Here is a 25,437-nt window from a genome sequence, read left to right as displayed (position 1 = left end):
TGCTGCAGATCATGTGTTCAACAACTACACTACGCTGCTTCAAAATGTTTTCTAAACTGATAAAGAACTGTCATGACTTACCTGTGATTTCATCTCGTAAAGTGTAGCATCCTCTGGAGTTAACTGAATTGCTTCATCCCACTTGTGAATAGCCTCTCGGTACCTGTAGTTAAAACAATATTACAGTCTCACTAGATTAAAAGAGATTTAGAAACTTCTATTCATGTCCTGGCATTATCCTAAATAAAGTGCCACGGCGTCCCTTTAGCATCAGTGAGTTTTTCTAACCACTTTCCTGTAAGGCATGCTCAACTCTTTTCAGGAACTATTTGTTCTTCTGACCAAAAGGATGCCCAGTATGACTGTTCTACATGCCTCAAGTGAATTTACAGGTCAGTACAGGAAACTGATGACAGAACAAATTACTTTAGACTAGGAATCTTGAGCTAAGTCAAATTCTCACTACTGTAAAAACCATCTTTAAGCACAAAGAATTACAACCTGAGCAAACGTGTTCTGCCACAGTCACAATTTAGTATTTCTTTTCACTATTAAAAGGTTGAAACACAGCAGCTGATCTCTTCCCTTTCTGTACTGTGAACAGCTACAGTGAGATCACTCAACTTTGAGAGGGTCAACACTCTTCATAGAATCATAGAATCATAGAATCATAGAATCAACCAGGTTGGAAGAGACCTCCAAGATCATCGAGTCCAACCTATCACCCAGCCCTATCCAGTCAACTAGACCATGGCACTGAGTGCCTCATCCAGTCTTTTCTTGAAGACCCCCAGGGACGGTGCCTCCACCACCTCCCTGGGCAGCCCATTCCAATGGGAAATCACTCTCTCTATGAAGAACTTCTTCCTAACATCCAGCCTATACCTACCCTGGCACAACTTGAGACTGTGTCCCCTTGTTTTATTGCTGGTTACCTGGGAGAAGAGGCCAACCCCCACCCACCTGGCTACAATGCCCCTTCAGGTAGTTGTAGACAGTAATAAGATCACCCCTGAGCCTTCTCTTCTCCAGGCTAAACAGGCCCAGTTCCCTCAACCTCTCCTCATAGGATTTGTGTTCCAGGCCCCTCACCAGCTTTGTTGCCCTTCTCTGGACATGTTCCAGCACCTCAACATCTTTCTTGAATTGAGGGGCCCAGAACTGGACACAGTACTCAAGGTGTGGCCTGACCAGTGCTGAGTACAGGGGAAGAATAACCTCCCTTGTCCTACTGGCCACACTGTTCCTGATGCAGGCCAGGATGCCATTGGCTCTCTTGGCCACCTGGGCACACTGCTGCCTCATCTTCAGCTTACTATCTATCAGTACTCTCAGGTCCCTTTCCTCCTGGCTGCTCTCCAGCCACTCAGTCCCCAGCCTGTAGTATGTTGCCCTTCCCTAGAAAGCAGAACAAAACAGAAGAGTTGACCAAAACTGATAAAAATTCAGTCTTTGTCTTGAAAAAAAGAGTTCAAACTTGGACAAATGCACAGTAGGGTTTTGAACCATACTGAAGAGCTGTAACAGCAAAATAAAATGCAGTTATGGGACTGCAGCCTTTCAGCTCTAAAGGACACCTCAGATTAACATTAATGAGTCTGTGGGTATCATACATTCAGAAATTGCATCAGGTTGGAAGGAACCTCCAAAGGTCATCTTGTCCAGTTCCCAGCAGCAAGCAGAGATACCTCCAACTAGATCAGCAAAAGCAGCTTAAGTCAAACTCCCATTATGATTCAATTGTATTATTTGATTATTCAATATATCATGATTTCTCACAGCATCCTCCTAGAGAAACTGGCTGCTTGCCAGTGGATGGGTGGACAATTCATTGGGTTAAGAACTGGCTGAGTGGCTGAGCCCTAAGAGTGGTGGTGAACAGAGTTAAATCCAGCTGGCGACCAGTCCACAGTGGTGTCCCCGAGGACTCAGTATTGCGGCTGTTGTGTTTAATGTCTTTATCAATTACCTCACTGAGGGAGTAAGTAAGTTTGCAGATGACATTAAATTGAGTGAGAGTGTGTGAGAGTCTATGGTCTCACTTGCACCTTAATTTCACAACATGGAAATCTGTAAGAACTGATCTTGCTCCTCTGGACAGAGGTATCTCTGGACCTTGACAGAGTGCTGATCTGTTTGAGGGTAGAAAGGCTCTGTGAAGCTGGACAAGCTAAGTTGATGGGCTAAGGTCACTTGTATGAGGTTTAACAAGACCTCAGAGCACAAGCTGTGGCACAACTGATGCATAGTAACATGGCTTTGAATCTCATGTCCCTTCAGAAAAAGAAGTATGAAACTCATCACTTGAAAAATAGCACCTCAGAAACAAGGAGACAAAAATCACACATTGGTCCAATGATAATGCTGTAAACCTTCACAGAAACTTCTGATTCTTGTCCAAATGAATAATCCCAGCTCATGGGAAATTAGCTTTGTATATAGAATACCTGGGAATCCCATGGGATAAGAAGTTGAACATTGCCAGCAACGTGCCCTGGTGGTGAAGAAGCCAAACAAACAGCCTGAGCTGCCTCAGTGTCACCAGCAGACAGAGAGAGATGGCCTACTTCAGTTCTGGTGAGACACCTGGTGTGTTTGGTCCAGTTCTGGGCTGCCCAGTTAAGACAGAGCCATGGGCATACTAGAGTGAACCCATTAACAGTCTATAACAATGATTAAGGGCTTGGAGCTTCTGTCTTAAGGGGATCTTATCAAAGCATAAAAACATCCAATCTAGAAGAGGGGCAAGGAGTAAAGGAATATAGAACCAGACTGCTTTCAGTTGCCCTCAGTGACAGGACAAGAATCAACAGGCACAAACTGAAGCACAGGAAACTGTTTAAATCATTGGAGATATCCAAAACTTGGCTGGACAACATCCAGAGCCACTTGACTGAGCAGGAACTGGAGTAGAAAATTTCCTAGGGTTCCACAGGATTATAAAGTATCAGCAACCTCAGTTATAAATTACTCAGGATTAAATAGGATCATCTCTTGTCCGAACTGAAGTAAATTTTAAGTAAAATATAATCTTATGAATAGACTCAATTTTTAGCTATTTTATGAAAAGCTTCTGTAAGTCACAGAATAAGGTCAGACTGGATGATCTTGGAGGTCTCTTCCAACCTGATTGATGCTATGATTCTATGATTCTAAGTTTGTACATTTTGATTTTGCAGAATATCAAATCAGTACTCCCAGCAAAAGTCAAACCCTCATCTGCATATAATGTAACTAAGCATCTAAACCCCAGTAAAATAAAGCATTTAGGAATAAAAATACTATCATGACTTGAAATGTTGAATTACTATTTACATCAGCATGAAGATGCACTGAATTCTATCTGCTCAGAGTGATTTCAATAACACAGTGCACAGAACTTAATTATAATTGTCTCTCCTTTACTGCAATGTCATAAAAAGCGAATAAATTATTGAGAACTAGACACATCTGGTATGGCTTCATTGTAGAAGACTTGATGGATATTGCCAATTTTTATTTAACTGCATATCCCATAGCTCCCCTAAAGTACTAAAACTGCTCTCCTCAGACACATTACTGACCATCTGGGAGATATGCAGACTTGGCAAGCTTTATTACAGCTTGATAAACTTTTTAAACAAATAGCTCATGCTTACACTTCACTTTTTCACCACTTCTGGGAAAACAGGATCTCTTGAACTCTTAAAATCATTAAAATCAATTCCTATTTCCATAATGGGTTTTCCTTTCACCCAGAATCCTCCAACTAAAGGAACAAACCCTGTTCAAGTTAACAGAGAGATTGGGCTTTGAACCAGATAAGCTGGAGTCCCTGAGGGTCAGTGTGACATCTTTGTCAGTGACACAGACAGAAGAATTGAGTGCACTCTCAGCAAGTTTGCAGATGACACCAAGCTGTGGGGCACAGTTGGCATGCTAGAGGGAAGAGATCCATCCAGAGGGACCTGGACAGGCTGCAGAAGTGGGCTCAGACCAACCTCGTAACATTCAACAAGGCCAAGTGTAAGGTCTTGCACCTGGGTTGGCACATCCCAGGCACAACTTCAGACTGGGAGGGGAATGACTGAGAGCAGCCCTGAGGAAAAGGACCTGAGGGTCTGGGGCGATGAAAAGCAACTGTGTGCTGGGCTGCAGCCAGAGCAGTGTGGCCAGCAGGGCAAGGAAGGGGATTCTGCACCTTTGCTCTGCTCTCTTGAGACTCCACCTGGAGTCCTGTATGCATTTCTGGAGCCCCCAACACAAGGACATGGAACTGTTAGAGCAAGTCCAGGAGGCCACGAAGATGCTCAGAGGGCTGCAGCTGCTCTGCTGTGAGCATAGGCTACAAGAGTTGGAGCTCTGCAGACTGGAGAAGTCTTCAAGGAGACCTTGTAGTAGCCTTTCAGTATTAAAGGGGGCTACAGGAGGGTTGGGGAGGGACTACTGACAAGGTCTTCTAATGACAGGAGGAGGAGTAATGGGTTTAAAATGGCAGAGGGTAGACTTAAACTGGATATTAGGAAGAAGTTCTTTGCAGTGAGGGTGGTTAGACACTGGCACAGGTTGCCCAGGGACGTTGTGGCTGCTCTCTTCCTGGAGGTGTTGAAGGCCAGGTTGTCTGTGGCCTTGAGACCTGTTCTAGTGGGAGGTGTCCCTGCCTAAGGCAGGGGGTTAGAACTGGATGAGCCTTGATGTCACTTATAAACTAAACCATTCTGTGATTCTATGAATATAAAATGCTAAAAAACATTACTGTAGATCACACAGTATTGCACTCCTACAGCTTTACCCCAATAAGCTTGCCACAACTGGTGGTTCAGAAAAAAGCAAGACAGGGCACACTCACAGAATCATAGAATCAGTCAGGGTTGGAAGAGAACACGAGGATCATCTAGTTCGAACACCCCTGCCATGGGCAGGGACACCCTACCCTAGATCACTCAGAGTGAGACTGAAAATACGTCAAAATATGCTGAAGAGATAGTATCAAGTTAAGTCAAAATGAGATAGGCTTTCAGGACAGAGCACAGGACAACAGTGACAGGAGGAAGCTGAGCTCCTGGGAATTCTTAGAGACCTGGGTGGACACTCATACTATCAGATGAATACCAGTGGTCAGTGACCTCATAGATCATCAAGTCCAACCCTTTACCACAGAGCTCAAGGCTACACCATGGCACCAAGTGCCACGTCCAATCCTGCCTTGAACAGCTCCAGGGACGGCGACTCCACCACCTCCCCGGGCAGCCCATTCCAGTGTCCAATGACTCTCTCAGGGAAGAACTTTCTCCTCACCTCCAGCCTAAATCTCCCCTGGCACAGCCTGAGGCTGTGTCCTCTCGTTCTGGTGCTGGCCACCTGAGAGAAGACAGCAACCTCCTCCTGGCCACAACCACCCCTCAGGTAGTTGCAGACAGCAATAAGGTCACCCCTGAGCCTCCTCTTCTCCAGGCTAACCAATCCCAGCTCCCTCAGCCTCTCCTCATAGGGCTGTGCTCAAGGCCTCTCCCCAGCCTCGTCACCCTTCTCTGGACACACTCAAGCATCTCAATGTCCTTCCTAAACTGGGGGGCCCAGAACTGAACACAGTACTCAAGGTGTGGTCTAACCAGTGCAGAGTCCAGGGGCAGAATGACCTCCCTGCTCCTGCTGGCCACACCATTCCTGATGCAGGCCAGGATGCCACTGGCTCTCTTGGCCACCTGGGCACACTGCTGGCTCATGTTCAGGCGGGTATCAATCAGCACCCCCAGATCCCTCTCTGTCTGGCTGCTCTCCAGCCACTCCGACCCCAGCCTGTATCTCTGCATGGGGTTGTTGTGGCCAAAGTGCAGCACCCTGCACTTGGAGCTATTGAACCCCATCCCATTGGACTCTGCTCATCTGTCCAGGCGGTCAAGGTCCCACTGCAGAGCCCTTTCCTGTTGCAGACCAGGATGCCACTGGCTCTCTTGGCCACAAGGGCATATTGCTGGCCTATGGAGAACTTGCTGCCCACCAAGGGCTTTCTCCATGGAGCTGCTTTTTCAAAGAATTACTTGAAGTCATTTAACCCACAGAATCCTTATGCTTCTGAATCCTGATTTGTAAAATTAATTCTTCCTTGTATGACTCAAATCCTATGCTCTTACCTAGCAGGGACAATCTACAGAGTTCTGGAAGTACTCCCTTTCCATTAAACTACACATAGATTTACAACAACACTCCCAGAAAAGTAAACAGGATGACAGACAAGAGTTTGTTGAAATAATGCACACAGCTGTAATGCATCTGTGAACTCGAACATTCCTCCAGAAGAAAAGAAAAAAGAAGGAAGCAGCCAAAGATTCATTTATTCATTGCTGCATCTGAAAAAAGGATCCATGTTTCAATTAATTATAAGATCATGCCCTTTAATGTATCTTCCTTACTACTTTCTACCTTTAAACATTGAGTTAAGCCCATTGATTAGATAAATATAACTGATTTTATTAACTTCTTGACTGAATAGGGCTGGGTGCTAGGCTGGACTGGATGATCTTGGAGGCCTCTTCCAACCTGGTTTAGTCTATGATTCTGTGACAGGACTAGGGAGAATGGAGCAAAGCTGGAGGTGGGTAAGTTCAGATTGGATGTGAGGAGGAAGTTCTTCACCATGAGAGTGGTGAGAGCCTGGAATGGGTTGCTCAAGGAGGTGGTTGAGGCCCCATCCCTGAAGGTGTTTAAAGCCACCCTGGATGAGGCTCTGGACAGCCTGACCTAGGGAACTGTGATGGTTTGGGTGTTCCCCGCCCCCACACACTTTGGAAATCACCCAGGCTAGACTCAGACAGCTCTGGAAATTGAATGAAGCTTATTATTTACAGCTTAGCACAAGCAGATATTTACAGTATATACAGTTATATACAGAAATACACAAGGTAAAAGATAATACAGAAATTCAACAGCCCTCCCAGAAAACTAAGTGCCCAGGAGGGGCTTCCAACCACCCTTCCACCTTCTCCCACCCCTCTCTACCTTAGCCCAGATGTTGCCTTATGCCCAAGGAAAAAAGGAGGGTCAGCCAGGGAGGTTAGGAAGCAAGTGAATTAATCAGAGAGAAAGAAGGTGAGGTTAGAGAGATGCAGCCCAGAGCCCGGACAGAGAGTAATTACTTCATGTGTGTTTGGATTCTTGCTCTTATACCTCTCAGCAAGCCTATGAGTGAAGTAGACATCACCATTGTTTCCCCTGCACAGCCTGTAACCTAGTTCTTCTCACCAAAACATTCCAGCTAGCTTCTAACTAGCACACGAAGGGTGTCCCTGCTCATGGCAGGGGGGTTGGAACTAGATGATCGTTGTGGTCCCTTCCAAGTCTGACTGATTCTATGATTCTATTCTATGATTTGCAAAACCCTTTTTCTGGATTTGACAAAAGGTACCATCCACAAACACTAATAAGAGTGTCAATGAATTTCATTCAGACCCAAAAGTATACTCATTTCAGTGGATTTCTTCCCAGTTATGCTCAATATTTAAAATTTCTCATTCTCAATCTATTATCAGAAAATGATGACCACAGCTAAATAAATTAGGCATTCTCATAATCAGTTAAAAATCTATTCAAAATCTGCAAATTACCCCCCAAAAAAGAGCAAGGTTAAATATTTCTCCCACACATAATGCTCCATGTAACAGGTCACAGAAGCATAGAATCAACCAGGTTGGAAGAGACCTCCAAGATCATCCAGTCCAACCTAGCACCCAGCCCTAGCCAGTCAACTAGACCATGGCACTAAGTGCCTCATCCAAGCTTTTCCTGAACACCTCCAGGGATGGTGACTGCACCACCTCCCTAGGTGTTTATACTAGTAATTTACATAAAAATCTCTAAGGTTTTATGACATCAGTTTATTCTGTATATTAATTAGGGCATTTTAATATTGAGGATTCTAACTTCAGTGTTTGTTTCTGTAAGTCAACAACGCTCCCAAAAACTTTCTCTGCTATTGCTTGGAATTCCTTTATCTTTGTGAATTCCACCAAAGGAAAAAAAAAAAAAAAATCACCTACTAAAAGAAGCAATTTCTGAAGCCTCATTGACTCATTTCCACCCATAATACAGAAGCATTGGAATTCTGCCACATTTTTTTAAAGGCAAATACAAATGTTCTAGCCTAAATTTGTAGTCATTGTAAGCAACTCAAGACTCATTCTGCATCCTCACCTCAGTCTATGGTTTTGTGCCTGCTTTGCACCAGTATAAAAACTTCTGACTTTTAAACCAAGTGAACAATATAATCCAGGTTATGACCTATCCAAACATTACTCTGTTTTCAATGCCAAGCAGCTCCTCAGTGTAATTCTCCTTTCGGCTATACAAACACAACGAGCACAGCTTTATTTAGGCAGCAACGACACTGCTATATTGTAATGGTTACCACATGATAACTAAACTTTATCATCTCAAGTGTATGTCTGGATGCTGGACAAGTTCACAGTCCTTACTTTACTAAAAAAGACAAATGTTGTGCTAGTCGTGAAGCTGAACACATTATTAACAAGTGGCATCTTCAGCAAACCTTTCCACCACCTTCATACTAAGAGGTCTACGAAAGGATTTTTCAGTTTGGCAGTGAAAGATGGTCTAGCATGGGCTGACTAAAATAAAACCTGTTTTCTATGTTGGAAAAGTTTTATTTCAAATCTCAACATGTCACCTTGCCTCCCAGAATCCTTTACACAAACCTTTTCTTCATTAAGCTCCTATGTAAGTCCTTTTTGAAGTCTCAATAAATATTAACCAAATTCGGATCAGAAATGCTCTTTGAAAACCGAAATTTGAAACACTTCAATAAACTAAACTCTGTTTTAGATCATGAAATACTTCAAATAATGTCAAGGGAAATTATGTATGAGCAATACCAGGGAGAGCTAACCTTTTGACAAACAGAAGAGTTTCACTGTCAGACTGGATTAAAGACAATTAAAAACATCTACGTCAACATCCAAATTCATTTCCTTGTAATTTATCAACTGCCAGGAAAGCAAAGCCTGCATTAAAGTTTCCACATAAATACAAATGTAGGTTGAAATCTCAGCTGCAGAACTCCTTTCAGTAAGTTCATACTATTTAACAAATTTAACAGCTGACTTCCATTTTTAATGCTAAAACAGAGTTGTGGAGCTGACAGAATACAAACCCCTGCTCTTCAGCAATATAGTTTGAAGAAAACAAAAAAATCCACAACTACAAACTGAATTTTGTTTTAACTGTCATTTCTTAAGTTTTGCAGAAGACAAGCAGCTTAAGCCACCATCTACCACATTACACGTTCTGACAGGTCAAAGACAAAGCAAGTAACATTTTCAAAAATATGCCATTTAGTTGCTAGATTCAGCAGAACTCCAGAGACTGACATTAAAATAAAGTACTAAGAGTGGCATCCCATAAAAATAGTTAGTTTGAACTGGCTTCAAAATAGCAAACTCAGGCTCTTTATGAAAATTAAATTTCTGGGATTGTCATAGAATCATAGAATGAACCACGCTGGAAGAGACCTCCAAGATCATCCACTCCAATCTATAAGCCAGCCATAGCCAAATCATGGTCTCATGGCACTAAGTGCCTCATCCAGGCTTTTCTTGAGTACCTCCAGGCACAGTGACTCCACCGCCTCCATGGGCAGCCCATTCCAATGCCAATCACTCTCTCTGGCAACAACTTCCTCCTAACATCCAGCCTAGACCTCCCCCAGCACAACTTGAGACTGTGTCCTCTTGTTCTGTTGCTGATTGCCTGAGAGAAGAGATGAACCCCCACCTGGCTACAGCCTCCCTTCAGGTAGTTGTTGACAGCAATGAGGCCTGCCCTGAACCTCCTCTTCTCCAGGCTAAACACCCCCAGCTCCCTCAGCCTCTCCTTCACAGGGCTGTGCTCCAGGCCCCTCACCAGCTTTGTTGCCCTTCTCTGGACACCTTCCAGCACCTCAACATCTCTCTTGAATTGAGGGGCCCAGAACTGGACACAGCACTCAATCTGTGGTCTGACCAATGCTGAGTACAGGGGAAGAATAACCTCCCTTGTCCTACTGGCCACACTGTTCCTGATCCAGGCCAGGATGCCATTGGCTCTCTTGGCCACCTAGGCACACTGCTGCCTCATCTTCAGCCTACTATCTAGCAGTACCCCCAGGTCCCTTTCCTCCTGCCTGCTATCCAGACACTCTGTGTCCAGCCTGTAGTGCTGCTTGGGGTTGTTGTGGCCAAAGTGCAGAACTCTGAACTTGGCCTTGCTAAATCTCATCCCATTGGCCTCTGCCCACCCATCCAGCCTGTCCAGGACCCTCTGCAGGGCTCTCCTACCCTCCAACAGATCCACACCTGCTCCTAGCTTGGTGTCATCTGCAAACTTACTGATGCTGGACTCAATCTCCTGGTCCAGATCATCAATAAAGATATTGAACAGGATCGTTCTAGAAAACTCCTGAAATAAAATGCTGACAGATAGTTTTGACCCATTAAATTCAGTACATCTTAATTTTAGACTGTACACATAGTGTTCAATGGGAATTTGTTGTGAAAGTCCAAAATAGGCCTGAACATGTCCTGGCTTGCCCAGACATGTTTTCTGCTCTCCCTCCTTCTGCTGATGGGGGCAGCAACCATGGAAAAGGAGGACAAAAGGCCTGACATCTTCAAGTCTCCTTCTCTCCTTCCAAACCTGCAAACAGGGTACGCTCATGTGTTTATACACTTGTCTGTGTTCTGCCCTAAAAGGTAAAAGCAAGCCCTGACTTTACCTAATATGGTTAAGTTTAGCAAAGTGCCATTCTGACTGGCTGATCTGTGGCCAAAGACCCATTAGTCTCAGCCTGCATTGATAAAAAGAGACGTGCAAGTAAACACAACCTGCTCTGCCATAACTGTGCTTATGCCTCACTGCCCTTGCATGCTGCCATGACCTGCTAAGCTGTAAGCTAGCCCTGATACATAATAACAAGCCCTGATACTTTGGGTCTGTCTACCAAGAAACTGCCTTGTCTCAGTTCACCAGAAGATTGGCATTAAGTGCCCTCACAAAATAGGTTTGCTTAGCCAGTGCGACACTGTGCCTGACTGCACCTGAGCAAGCCTCTGTGCCAAGCCTGCACACCTGCAGGTCTTCTGCTGAGACTGGGAGCCCTGGAAGGGACACAGAAGAGGAATCAGGATCAGGTCAGAGATTGTCTGCCTCTCTCCCAGCATGCTTGTTAAAGATTGAGAAGATCAACAGCTATCAAGACATTGACAGAACTCCCTGCAAGTATTTGAGTACTGCTGGGAAACTGCAGTTAGCATCAGGAATCTGGAGATTTTGTTAGTAAATACTTGAAGCCTCTTTATAATTGAATCCAAATTACTTCTCCCTTAAGCAGAAAGGAGCTTCTCAAGTCCTTTCAGTGGGCAAGTGGTATAACTGATGGCAAGAACTTTAAGTTCTAATGGTTTAAAGTTTGTATGATTGTTAGCTATTTCTTAAGTGTCCTAGATCCTCTGTTCTCATCTGTGAAACGTTTTTATGACCACTGCAAAGAGCCCATTATTAAAATTGTGGCCAGTAGTGAGACTCCTGAATATTAAAATTGATAAACTACATCAATTCTGAAAAATCCTTGAACCTGTCTACAGAATTGTCCAAGGGAGCTTGAATTGTTTCAAAACTAAACTCCATGAACATAAAGATAGCTAGAGCCAAGGGTGTGGAGAGGAATGTTATCTTTGTCAACAACAACAGCTAGGCTTTAGAGCAACTGGGAAATTGCATTGTTAGCCTGCAGTTTCCACTGTTAAGAGAAACATTATGAGAGGATGATTTCTACAGTAAGGCTTTAATTATTCAAGTAAAAGCAACTAGGTTTGTTTAACAGTAGATCTGGAGCCATAAACTACACCATAGAAGTGTACCTTCCAAAAAATTATGTGCAATATTTTATGGTATCCAGAGTACAGGAAACCACAAGATCACCGGATGTCAGGAGTTGGAAGAGACCAAAGAGATCACTGTGACAGCAATGCTTCAGTAGAGTAACATTTGCCAGTGTCTGTCAGTCAAGGGATGTGGAAAAGGCCTCAGGCTGTTATTGCTCTGCTGAAACTGCTTAAATTATTAATGCAAATTACTAGATTTTGCTTCTTTATATGCTAGGTATATAGACAATATAAATAATACAACTCACTGCACCTAAGGATTGCATTATTACAATGTCTAACTGGGTTAGAAAAAAATCTCTTAGCTTAAGTCAGAAACACAGTCTTTAACTTGCTAGATAAGACTTTGGTACTATTTACATGAATCTCTGGTAGATACCAGCACAGACTTGCTGGCAGGAACTAGTTGCTGCAGGATGGCAGCTGCCAGCACTTGTTTTGCTGCCACTTTGTCTACCACTTGAAGAGATGGTTCCTGTCCCAGACAATTTGTAATGGTAGTGTGTAGCAAGATAAAGGGAATTAAGATACTTTCAAGGATCAACTCTGAAAACAGAGAAGCCAGTTGTGAGAAACTCACAATGGAGAACTTAATCTCAACACAAGACTTAAAAGGAAATGGAAATGCACAAGGTGCACTCTGCTATATGCACTTATTATCCCCCATATGCAGCAAAATGTTCTAAGGTTTTACTGCCTACAACTACCTGAAGGGGCATTGTAGCCAGGTGGGGGGTGGCCTCTTCTCCCAGGCAACCAGCAATAGAACAAGGGGACACAGTCTCAACTTGTGCCAGGATAGGTATAGGCTGGATATTAGGAAGAAGTTCTTCACAGAGAGAGTGATTTCCCATTGGAATGGGCTGCCCAGGGAGGTGGTGGAGGCACCGTCCCTAGGGGTCTTCAAGAAAAGACTGGATGAGGCACTTAGTGCCATGGTCTAGTTGATTGGATAGGGCAGGGTGCTAGGTTGGACTGGATGATCTTGGAGGTCTCTTCCAACCTGGGTGATTCTATGATTCTATGATTCTAAGTGTTGCCGAAAAAAAAAAATCTCAAGGGCTGCACAGCATCCACAGATCAGACTCCAAGAAAGTCACACTATCAAAAAAAAGAAAATTAAAACAAAGGTAAAAAGAATCAATAATTCCACTTATGTACAATTCATAAGGCTGAAAAATATGCCAGCATGTGGATTTTCATACATTTTTCACTAGTTTTTCAAGCACATCTATGAAGACTGTCAGAAGTTAAATATAACAGGTAACAAAAATGACAACAAAACCAGCAACAATTTATGTCATTTCTTTACAGTCCATTATGTTATTTAGCTCCTTATAGGTCCTAAGTAGTAATACAAAGTTTGAGATTAGATGGAAACATTCTACTTGGTTATAAAACATAAGCTGCAAGGAGAAAGTAGTGCTAGGAATTAAACAGAAGCAACAGAAGCAGTTAGCAATGTGAAAATTCAGAAACTATCAATTTCTGCCCTGCTGATTAAGAAGGAAACCCATTTTTAAAAATTAAATGTAAAAATCAGAGTCAAATATTATTCTGTAGTAGTTTTGCATGCATTAGAATCACAGAAGATACCTTTAAGATCACCAAGTCCAACTGCGCCCCTAGAGCTCGTAGTTCCACCACTACTGCTAAGCCTATGATAGAAGAAAGCTAACTGTCAAGCATGACTCCTCTACGTAAACATACTAATATATAAAAACAATTAAAATATGATGATTAACTTTTACTTAGGGAAAAAATATCTTCATTCTTATACAACTCCAGTAACATACTCTTGTGTACTTAAATATAACAGATACATTTTCAAAGAGTTCATTTAAAACAAAAACAACACTGCAGAGCATAGGTGCAGTGAATACAACAGATTTTTCCCTTACAATATGTAAACCATATTTCAGGCACAAAAGGAACAAATTCTCTAATCTCGAATCCTAAAACAGTTTAACACATAGGTTGGACTGGATGATCTTGGAGGTCTCTTCCAACCTGGTTGATTCTATGATTATCGTTCATCTCCAAACAGGTATTAGCAGATAGACTTAACTTATCCCACATAAATTTAAGTACTGAACCTGAGGGATTTACAGGAAGACTTCAGTGACCTACTGCCACATAGGCTGCATCTGCGCTAGCATACTCTGTGTCAGGGAATGTCTTGAACAGTGCTACTCACAGGCTTACAAAGTGGTCCTTGGCATGCCCCTGCCAGATAGTCCATAGCTATTCTGTCAAGTAAGGCAAATGGAATAAAAGTAGTCCTGGTACAGGTTATATAATATGCACACAGGATTAACAGTGAGCATCAAGAACCTCCAAACTCCTTTAAGCTCTCAAATAAATTACTGTGATTTCCCTTTGTCCTTACATTTCAAAGAGATCTTGAAGAAATTCAGACTCACATCTTGGCTGGTTCTGTAAGTGCCTAAAGTTATATAAAGATGATATAGAATCACAGAATCAGTCAGGATTGGAAGAGACCACAAGGATCATCTAGTTCCAACTCCCCTGACACGGGCAGGGACACCCTACCCTAGACCAGGCTGGCCAGAGCCTCAACCAGCCTGGCCTTAAACACCTCCAGGGACAGGGCCTCAACCACCTCCCTGGGCAACCCATTCCAGGCTCTCATCACTGTCATGATGAACAACTTCCTCCTCATGTTCACTCTGCATCTCCTCATCTCCAGCTTCACTCCATTCCCCCTAGTCCTGCCTTCCTGTAGGCCCCCTTCAGATACTGGAAGGCCACAAGAAGGTCACCTTGGAGCCTCCTCTTCTCCAGATTGAACAGCCCCAACTCTTTCAGTCTGCTACAGCCCTCTGATCATCCTCATGGACCTTCTCTGGACACACTCCAGTAAGTCCACATCCTTCTTGTCATAGGGGCTCCAGAACTGGATGCAGTACTCCATGTGGGGGTCTCACCAGAGCGCAGTAGAGGGGAAGAATCACCTCCCTTAACCTCCTGGCCATGCTTCTCCTGATAAAACCCAAGATCTGGTTGACCCTCCAGGTTGCAAGTGCACACTGCTGGCTCACGTTGAGCTTTTCGTCCCTGTCCTCAGGGCTGCTCTCCAGCCAGTCACTGCCCAGCCTGTACTTGTGCATGGGATTGCACATTGATCCAGATGCAGGACCTTGCACTTGGTTCTTGTTGAACTTCATGAGGTTGGCTTGTGCCCACCACTCCAGTCTGTCCAAGTCCCAAATAAGACGGGCACCAGTATATAAAATATCAGTATATAAACATATAAAGGCACCAATTAAATTATGTCTTCTGCTTAAGGAAAGTATAAATATATGTCTATATAAACAGCTCTGCAGTCTGCAGTTGTTCCATGAATATTCTTTCTGCTTCTATTCACATATACACACCTATATAAATACACATACATTCAACTACAGGTGCATACTACAATGTCATAATTCCTCCTCATCAGGATGAACTATTCTTAAGGCTGAAGGAGATAATATGAAAATAGAATTTAATCATCTCTCTTCCCCCTAATATAACCCACTCCTTCTAAACTACTCCATAATGATACATATTGTGTTAAACTGCCAAGATGTTTCTGCCAAAGACAGCTGCTGAATCTCCTGAACATGATCTTCTCCTCATTAACACTGTATTATGCAAGTAACATCTGATTTATTGACTGAAAACTGAAAAGCCATTACAACACAATGATCTCTGCCATGTTACTTGCATCAAAACAAATTATCAAGATAATCTGAAAGCAATTTTATTACTTTAGCACTTTCACTGTAACTCATTAGAACAACATTGTTACTGTTAGTTATTAGTAATCAAGTGCTTATCATAATCTAAACCTGGAAGACATGGCTAAAATGAACAAACATTACAAGAACATAACAGAAAGGCTTTTCAATTTTATTTAAATGGACACTACTCTTCCGCTCTACCTGCTAAAATTTTTTGATCATAAAGCGTTAGGGATTGGAAGGGTCCTCTAGAGACCAAGAGTCCATCACACCCAGCCAAGACAGGATCCCTGAGGGCAGGCCACATAGAAATGCATTCAGGTGGGTTTTGAAAGTCTCCAGAGGAGACTCCACAACCACTCTGGGCAGCCTGTTCCAGTGCTGTATCACTCTCACCATAAAGAAGTGTCTCCTCTCTGCTGAGGTGGAACCTCCTGTGTTCTGGCTTGGACCCACTGATCCTTGCCCTATCACTGGGCACCACTGAAAAGAGGCTGGCATCTTCACCTTAATACCAATTAATTCTGAACTACACCAAACACTTTTCAAAGGAGTGTGCCTCATCATCTGACACTGACACTTTAAACCGTTCAGTGAGAAAAACACACTCAATTACAGCTGATACTGCTAAGGAATCGCAAAACCACACACATCAACATGATACTGCATATTAGCATCATCAGAAAAAAGTCTCAGCTGCTAAGATGTTGAGTAAGTTGCACTTCACTACCTGAAGGGAGGTTGTAGCCAGGTGGGGTTGGGCTCTTCTCCCAGGCAACCAGCAACAGAACAAGGGGACACAGTCTCAAGTTGTGCCGGGGAGAGTATAGGCTGGATGTTAGGAGGAAGTTGTAGGCAGAGAGAGTGATTGGCATTGGAATGGGCTGCCCAGGGAGGTGGTGGAGACACCGTGCCTAGAGGTGTTCAAGAAAAGCCTGGATGAGGCACTTAGTGCTGTGGTCTAGCTGATTGGATAGGGCTGGGTTATAGATTGGAGTGGATGATCTTGGAGATCTCTTCCAACCTGGCTGATTCTATGATTCTACGATTCACAAAAATTATTTTTTCATTTCAAACAGATGAGAAAATGAAACTAAGTAATTCTCAAAGATTAATTCCTCTAGAAAAATAAACTGTTCTGTGAAAATTGACTTCTTAGCTACTCTCAGCATGGCACTTTGACATGTCCTTATTTAATCTGCTCTTGCAAAACCTAAATGAAAGAAAGAATAAAACCTTACCAATCAGTTCAATTTACACATCAAGGGACAAAGTGATAGAATTATTTATTTCCACATAAGTCAATCTCTATAAAGCCAGACAAAACGTAAGTGTTGCAGTTGAAAACGTGAAACATGATCTTCCCAAACCAGTATCAACTTAGAGGTTGAGATTTTTTTTTTTAGAGCAATACAGATGAATTTGCAAACAGAACCCAGGTCAGTACTAACTTTCATTTACTAAAAATAAAATACAAATTTATTTGCTTAGTCTGGAAAAGAGAAGGCTCAGGGGTGATCTGCTGTCTACAACTACCTGAAGGGAGGCTGTAGCCAGGTGGGGTTGGTCTCTTCTTCCAGGCAATCAGCAATTGAACAAGTGGACACAGTCTCAAGTTGTGCCAGGGGAGGCATAGGCAGGATGTTAGAAGTTCTTCACAGAGAGAGTGATTGGCATTGGAATGGGCTGCCCAGGGAGGTGGAGTCATCGTCCCTGGAGGTGCTGAAGCAAAGCCTGGATGAGGCACTTAGTGCCATGGTCTAGGTGACTGGACAGGGCTGGGTGCTAGGTTGGACTGGATGACCTTGGAGGTCTCTTCCAACCTGACTGATTTTATGATTCTATGATTCTAAGTATTTAGAGGAGGGTTTCTGGCAGATCTTCAGGGTACACTGAGAAGAACTCTACCTCCACCTACTGGACTACCTCTTCATAGTTTGAAAACAGCAGAGAAAAAAAAACTGCCTACACCAATATGCAACTCAACCACATTGAGGACACTAGTCTAAAAATAATTTTTTCTTCTCCTTGCTGCTACCTCTCTGCATGCTATATGTTTACATTACCCACTGCACTGATTAACGTCACCTAAAGCTTTTCTTAAGCTTGTGTCTACAGCCAAAGACCGCCTATCTACCATTCAAAATACACTACCACTGCAAACCACTGTGCTCAAAATACTGGGTCTGAGCATACAAACTTCTCTCATTTCGGATTATGCTGGATTTAAAACAGTACAGGACTATCAACACAAAAAACAAATGAGGAAAAAACCACACACACCCCCCAAAAAAAACACACATCTACAAACACAACCCCCTGACACAGATTATGGCTTTTGATTTCTGTGGGTATTAATTCTAGCGCACACAGGCACGTCCAAACTGTTGCTGAAGCTGAATAATCCACTAGCATTGTAAGTTTCATAGAAAGCAAAACTGATTTTCCCCCTGAAGTATTCTCCATTTCTCCACCAACAGATGATACTGTTTAATGAGGGCCTACTTGTATGCTTGCAAATGTTTAATTGCTTCCCACGCACATCACAATAGTATGCAAACAACATTTCTTCCACCTATCTGCCATTTCTTTCTGTTCCAAAAGCAACATCACTGATTCACAAGTCACCTTGAGAACTGTCTACTGCTCAGATTGATTGGTCACAATTTCCTAAAGCATGTGTTCCACAATAACAGGCCCACCAGGATAATCAACCTACTTCAACACTTTTTTTCTGGTAGTGTACCCATCTTTCTTCCTATCCCACAAGAAGATTAAATTCTGGATCAGAAGCTGTTCCCTTCAGTGTCCCTTTTCTTCTCCATGTGTCTAAGCCCCAGTTTGTTCTGTTCTCTCTCTGCATGAGCTCTCAGGTTCATGCATACTTTAGCAAATACAAAAGCTGAAAACCTACAAAGGGTTGTCACCTCCTCCAAAATAATTCACTGATGCTACTTCTGAGCTTGCCAGTAGGCAAGGAAACTAGGCTGTATATATTCAGATCTTTAACAAGCCCGTTCATCATTTCTTCCCTCAAGAAGCACTGAGACTTTGTAGTAGGTTTGAACTGGGCTGAGCTGGGGTTAATTCTCCTCAAAATATCTTTCCAATGCTGTGTTTTGTAGTGCTGTAGCTGAGCACTGATAACACACCAGTGCTGTAGCTGCTGCTAAGCTGAGTACCACTCAGGATGGGCTTTTTCCCAACATCTCCCTACCTCAAGATGCTGAGAGGACACAGCTGAACCAGCTGATCCAGACTGGCCAAAGGGTTATTTCATGATGTATGACATCAGCTCAGATATAAAAACGAAGTGAAAGAAGGAAGTCTGGGAAGATTCGTCCATGATGTCTGCTCTCTGAAGGTAACTACCAAGCACAGAGCCCTGCTTCCTGAGACCAAACACGGTCCTGCTGATGGGAAGTACAGATTAACAGCTCGCTCTCTCTGCTTCTGCTTCCACGCCACCTATTGCTTTGCTTGTTGTCATTATTAAATTGCTTATATCTTGTGAGCGGCTTTTGTTATATTTTCCCCTTTCCCCTGTCTATTTAAGAGGGAGAGGGATAGAGCAGCTTTGGTGGGCATTTGGCCACCACCACAGATTAGCTTTACAAGCACAAATCAAGGAGATCTTGCTTACCCACAGAAACACTTACTGCACACAGAAACTAGTACAACCTTTCTGGAGGTGTAACATCATCATTGCCTTCACTTCCCAGAAAAATAAGCTATTGGACTAACAAAGTAGAAAGGTGGCAACCACTACTCTCTCTAGATAATAGTGGATTTCCTTATAAAATTCACCACATTAATTTTGCTGTACAGATTAACTTCTACACAGAAAGTGACTTTCTCTTCCTTGCTTTATTCTCTCGTTTCTTCCCAACTCTGTTCTTTTTCAGGATCTCTTTCTCACTACTCCACAAGTAATGCCAGCTGAGATATCACCTTAGTTACTCTTCAGTGCTCAGTCTTTGCTTGAGTTTTTGCAGTGAGGATACTATCCTGTTACCTATATACTACACAATCCACCTCAAACTTTTTTTTCCTGTCATTATGCTTTGATATTTCAGGATACAATCTACACTCACCATTTAATTATTTACCTGAGTCTCCTTGCATTGTACAAATGTATATTCTAGAAGTAGGCTGTGTAAGTTTGAAACAATTACAGCAACTATTTTCCACTGGAGAGAATCAATACTCCATTCCTGAAGCTCCCTATAGTAGTGTGTCAACTATTCCTCCTGTGTAATAGATTCCAGATGAAATTCAGTCAGAGTTTCTATTTGACTTCTTTTTTTCCAGGAGTATCTGTCTGAAACTTACATACCCTAACCTCACCATATTACATAACTGCTCTAACAGTACAGTGTGCAAGTAACTGATGAATCATAAAATCAGAGGATGGTAGGGATTGGAAAGGACCTCTGGAGGTCATGGAATCCAACCCCTCTGCAAAGCAAGATCACATAGGGCAGCTCACACAGGAATGAATCCGCCTGGATTTTGAAGATCTCTGGAGAAGGAGACCCCACAGCCTCTCTGGGCAGCCTATTCCATTGTTCTGTCACACTCACAGTAAAAGGTATTTTTCTCATGTTGATACAGAATTTCCTGTGATTGAGTTCATGCCCCTTGCTCCTCGCTGTACCACTGGGTGCTCATGAGACTGTTTCCATCCTGCTGACAGCCATCCTCTAGGTATTTGCAGACACTGAGAAGGTCTCCTCTCAGCCTTCTCCTCTCCAGATTAAATAGCTCCTGCTCTCTCAGTCTTTCCTCTTATGAGAGATGCACCCATCCCTTAACAATCTTCATAGTCCTCTGCTGAACTCACTCCAGTAGTTCCCTGTCCCTCTTGAAACGAAGAACCCAAAACTGTACACAGTATTCCAGATGTGGTCTAACTGGAGCTGAGTAGAGGGGAAGGAGAACCTCTCCCAACGTACTGGAAACGCTCTTCTTAATGCACCCAAGATAAGCCTCTCAATAGCTGCATTTCATATTGTTTCTCATGCAGTTTATCTCAGTAGCTCTTAGACAGCACCTCCAATGAGACCCGGTTCTCATTAAACTCATTAAAAACTCTTATGCTGCCATTTATGGACGGGTTAAGGTTCTGCACTGTTGTCTGACTGACAGAAAAATGAAAGCTCAATCTCTTAAAACCAACTCAAGACACTAAAAGCATAAAAAACTACCTGCTGCTCAAAAACAACAAACCAGCAGTCTGTATCTCCCTGCCCTAAATCACATATACAATACAATATTTGGTGCTGTTCAAGTTATATTGCACTTTGCATAATAGAATCATAGAACCAACCAGGTTAGAAGAGACCTCCAACATCATCCAGTCCAACCTAGCACCCAGCCCTGTCCAATCAACTAGTCCATGGCACTAAGTGCCTCATCCAGGCTTTGCTTCAACACCTCCAGGCACAGAGACTCCACCACCTTCCTGGGCAGCCCATTCCAATGGCCCAATGGCAAATCACTCACCCTGTGAAGAACTTCCTCCTAACATCCAGCCTAGACCTGCCCTGGCACAAATTGAGACTGTGTCCCCTTGTTCTGTTGCTGATTGCCTGGCAGAAGAGACCAACCCCCACCTGGCTACTGTCTCCTTTCAGGTAGTTGTAGACAGCAATGAGGTCACCCCTGAGCCTCCTCTTCTCCAGGCTAAACAACCCTAGTTCCCTCAGCCTCTCCACACAGGGCTGTGTTCCAGGCCTCTCACCAGCTTTGTCACCCTTCTCTGGACACATTCCAGTATCTTCAGAGCAGATCTCTAAACGTGACTTTCCAAAAGCATTAGAGGGATCAGCATTCCATTAGCTGCCTTGCAGCATTTGCACAGGCGCTGTACACATACAAATAATCTTACTGTTAATAAAAGACACATTTACAAGAGAGGAGAAAGTCTACCAGAGTAGCAAAATAATTACTTTGTGTGTGGCTTGCCTCGGTGAATGTTATTTACCTTCTGAAACCAATTAGTCTCCCATGTACCTCCTTCTGTCATTTCTATATTATGTGAACACAGAAAAGGGAGCTGGAATACAGATCACATTTCACAGCTGCCAGCATCACCAAAGCAAATAACTACTTAGTACCACTAATTAAAGCATTATAGAAATTATTTTTTTAAAAATATGCAAATGCAGCTGCTATTTAAATTACCTAGTCTTTGAAGAAGGGATTAAAACATCATTCAGCAGTTATTCAGTCAGTGAAAAAAAAGAGTAAGATAGCATTCATACCTCCTATTTTCAGCTAAATTTGCACCTTCATCCTTCAGCTCCTTACTTTTCTTTACACAGTCTTCTAAGAGAATTTCCTTTCTTCTCTTAGTTGCATGCACCCAGTTCGCATCATCATCATCAGCCAGATCCTTGTCATCTGCAGCTTCTGCTTCGAATTGCTGAGAAGTAGCTTTTGACACTTTCTCACCAATCTTTCTCTTCCATCCAAAAGAAGCCATTTGGAGAACTAGAGAAAAAGGTGTTTTCAGGAGGCAGGTAATTTAGCTGTGTAGTGAACAAAGAAAAAAGACATTTCTAAAGCAGTGACACGGAGCAGACTGCCTCTCCTCCCACACAAATACTGTCCGCCGGCTTCAGCAGATGTTTGTGGGGCAATTGCCATTTTGAGTCCAGTCTGAAGCTGTTCTCGAAGGCGGGGGGGGGGGGGGGGGGGGGGGAGGAAGAAAGAAAAAGAAGGAAAAAGGGGAAAGGGAAAAGAACTCTGAATGATAGAATCAAACAGGTCAGAAGAGACCTCCATGCTCATCCAGTCCAACCTAGCACCCAGCCCTGTCCAATCAACTAGTCCATGGCACTAAGTGCCTCATCCAGGCTTTGCTTCAATACCTCCAGGCACAGAGACTCCACCACCTCCCTGGGCAGCCCATTCCAATGCCAATCACTCTCTCTGCCAACAACTTCCTCCTAACATCCAGCCTAGACCTGCCCTGGCACAACTTGAGACTGTGTCCCCTTGTTCTGTTGTTGGTTGTCTGGAAGATGGGACCGACCCCCACCTGGCTACAGCCTCTTTTCACCATAAAGCCTTAAAATGTCTGAGGCCCACACACCAGAGACCAGACAAAACCACCGGTATAGGTCGGCGGTGGCCACTAGCAGGGACCGCGGCGAGCTGCGCGGGGCGTGCAGCCCTCCCGCCACACAGCCCTCTGTGCCCGCGGCCTGGCCGCCTGCCCGCAAGCTCCTCGGCAGGGCCGCTTCTCAGCCGGCAAAGCGCCCCCGGGACGGGCACCTTCGGCGGGGCACGGCGCACTGCTCAGCCCGCCCGGGAGCGAGGCCTAGCACAACCGACATGGAGGCGGCAGGAGCCGAGGAGGGCTGAGGGACGCCGTGCCCTCAGCCGGCTGAGCCCCGTCCTCCTCCAGCCTTGCCGCGGAGAAGGCCCCAGCACCGCGCCGCATTCCCCCGCGGTTCCCCAAGCAAACAGCCACTACCTGCCGCTCTCCTCCGGCAGCCTCTCCTCTGGCTAGGAGGACCCTGCGCCCCCTGACCCCCAGCCGGCAGGAAGCGGAAGGACGTGTGGCAGCCGCCGAGCGGAGACGTGAGGGGATGGAGAAGGGGAAAAGGGAAAGAGCTGGGGAAAGGAAGGGAACCAGCAGAGACTACCGCCGCTCGCCGCGCCCGGGACCGGTCCCACGGAACAGACCCCGAGCTGTGGTTCTGCCGGCAATGGCCCTCACCCCGCAGGCCCCGGATCCGGCCGGGCTGCGAGGCCGCCAGGGTGTGGGTGAGTGCCGGTGGAATCCCGCTTTGATGTGCCCACCGGGAGACATGCGGCCACGGCTGCGCTGTTCCCTGCGGAACGGAGGATTTCAACAGCATCAGCTCAGCGCACCCCGCAGTCCCCGCAGAGGGACCACGGGGCGGCAACACACACGCCGCCGTTTTTACCCACTTCAGTGGTGCCCAAGTAACCCAGCAGAACAGGCGAGGGGAGACAGGAACAGCACCCGTGTGTCCGAAACCACTCGACGGTACCGACTGCTCTAGCCCTCAGGCAGCAAGTACCACGAGGAGAAATGACCGTGGCTTTAAAGAAGAGTATTTTCCCCAAAGGGGAGAAAAATTTGATAGGCTACAGCTTAAAATTGCTCCCTAGTCACAGGGGCAAACGAACCATCTACAGTGCCTGAAAAGAGCAATGTGGAAGATGCAAAATAAGGCAAGTGACACCAGAACAGGACAGAAGGGAACAGTCCTCAGCATCAATGCAGACTTGGGATTAAGGTGACAGCAGACCTGGGGAAAAGGACTATCTCCGGGATAAAGCACTGGCTGAAGAGGAGGGCCCAGAGAGTAGTGATCAATGGAATTAAATCCATTTGGCAGCCAGGCACTAGTGGTGTTCCTCAGAGATCTGTGTTGGGAACGCTTCTGTTTGACATCTTTATTGATGACCTTGATTCAGGTGCAGAGAGTATCAGCAGTAAGTTTGCAGGTGACACCAAATTAGGTGGCAGCATTGATTTGCATGAGGGTAGAGTGGCTCATCAGAGGGACTTGGATAAGCTGGATCAATGGGCTAACATTAATGGGATGAGTTTCAACAAAGCCAAATGCCAGGTAGGTCCTGTCATAACAACCCCAAACAACACTACAGACTTGGGGCAGTGTGGCTGGAGAGCTACTGGCAGAAAGAGGTCTGGGGGTTGTAATAGACAGGAGCTGAATTTGGGCCTGCAGTGTGCCCAGGCAGCCAAGGCCAAGGGACATCTCGGCTGGAATTAAAAACGCTGTGAGCAGCAGGAGTAGGGAGGTGATTGTCCCCTTGAACTCAGCTTTGGTGAGGCCACACTTCAAGTATTGTGTTAAGTTTTGGGCACTGCATTACAACAGAGATGTGGAGGTACTGGAATGGGCCCAGAGGAGGGCAACAAAGCTGGGGAGGGGTCTGGAAAATAAATCTTATGAGGAGAGACTGAGTGAGCTGGGAATGGTTAGCATAAAAAGAGGAGACCTCATTGCTGTCTACAACTACCTGAAGAGACATTGTGGAGAGGCTGCTGCTGGTCTCACAGGTAACTGGAGACATAACAAGGGGGAATGGCCTCAAACTGAGGCTGGGGAGGTTTAGATTGGACATTAGGACAAAGTTTTTCACAGAGTGGTCAGGGACTGGAATGAGCTGCCCAGGGAGGTGGTAGAGTCACCCACCCTGGATGTGTTTAAGGGTCATTTGTATGTGGTGCTCAGGGAGATGGTTTAAGGTGAACCTTGTAGAGTAGGGGTCTAGGTTGGACTTGGTGATCCTGAGGGGCTTTTCTAACCTGGATGTTTCTGTTGGGGATACTGACGGATGAGAAGCTGGAAATAAGCAAACAGTGTGCACTTGCAGCCCAGAGAGCAAGTCACATCTTGAGCTGTATCAAAAGATACGTTGCCAGCACATCCAGAGTTGATTCTGCCCCTTTGCCCTGGAGAGACCTTAAGTAATGTGTCCAGGTCTGGAGCCCTCACTAGAGGAAGGCCATGGACCTGATGGAGCAGGTCCAGGGGAGGGCCATGAAAATGACCAGGGGGTTAAAGCACTTCTGCTACAACGACAGGCAGAGGGAGCTGGAGTTGTTCAACCTGGAGAAGGCTCCAGGGAGACCTAATAGCAGTCTTCCAGAACCTGAAGGGGGCCTACAAGAAGGCTAGAGACTGTGGTGGTAGAATGAGGGGCAATGACTTCAAATGAGAGGAGAGTTTAAGATTTAGATTGTATGTTAGGAACAAGTTCTTTAGCAT

General features: G+C 44.6%; 1 protein-coding gene across 4 annotated transcripts in view; it reads right to left on the bottom strand.

Annotated features, from left to right (window-relative positions):
• TTC33 (tetratricopeptide repeat domain 33) overlaps window positions 1-23,159 on the bottom strand; it is a 46,956-nt gene extending 23,797 nt beyond the window's left edge. The window contains exons 1-3 of one of the 4 annotated variants that reach the window (XM_064140380.1): window positions 23,142-23,159; window positions 21,925-22,191; window positions 82-163 (exon numbers count right to left, since the gene is read on the bottom strand). In XM_064140380.1, coding sequence (XP_063996450.1) covers window positions 82-163; window positions 21,925-22,145 — 303 coding nt within the window. In that variant the 5' untranslated portion in view covers window positions 22,146-22,191; window positions 23,142-23,159. Of the gene's footprint in view, window positions 1-81; window positions 164-21,924; window positions 22,237-22,939; window positions 22,956-23,141 lie in introns of those variants that run through there. The other 3 variants (XM_064140381.1, XM_064140382.1, XM_064140383.1) reach the window with 3 other exon arrangements.
• Between the last annotated feature and the right edge of the window lie 2,278 nt (window positions 23,160-25,437).

The sequence above is a fragment of the Pogoniulus pusillus genome, chromosome Z (genome assembly GCF_015220805.1).
Source record: "Pogoniulus pusillus isolate bPogPus1 chromosome Z, bPogPus1.pri, whole genome shotgun sequence".
Lineage (NCBI taxonomy): Eukaryota > Metazoa > Chordata > Aves > Piciformes > Lybiidae > Pogoniulus > Pogoniulus pusillus.
Note: the sequence above shows the minus strand (reverse complement) of the source record. Positions and strands in the feature narration are given on the sequence as shown.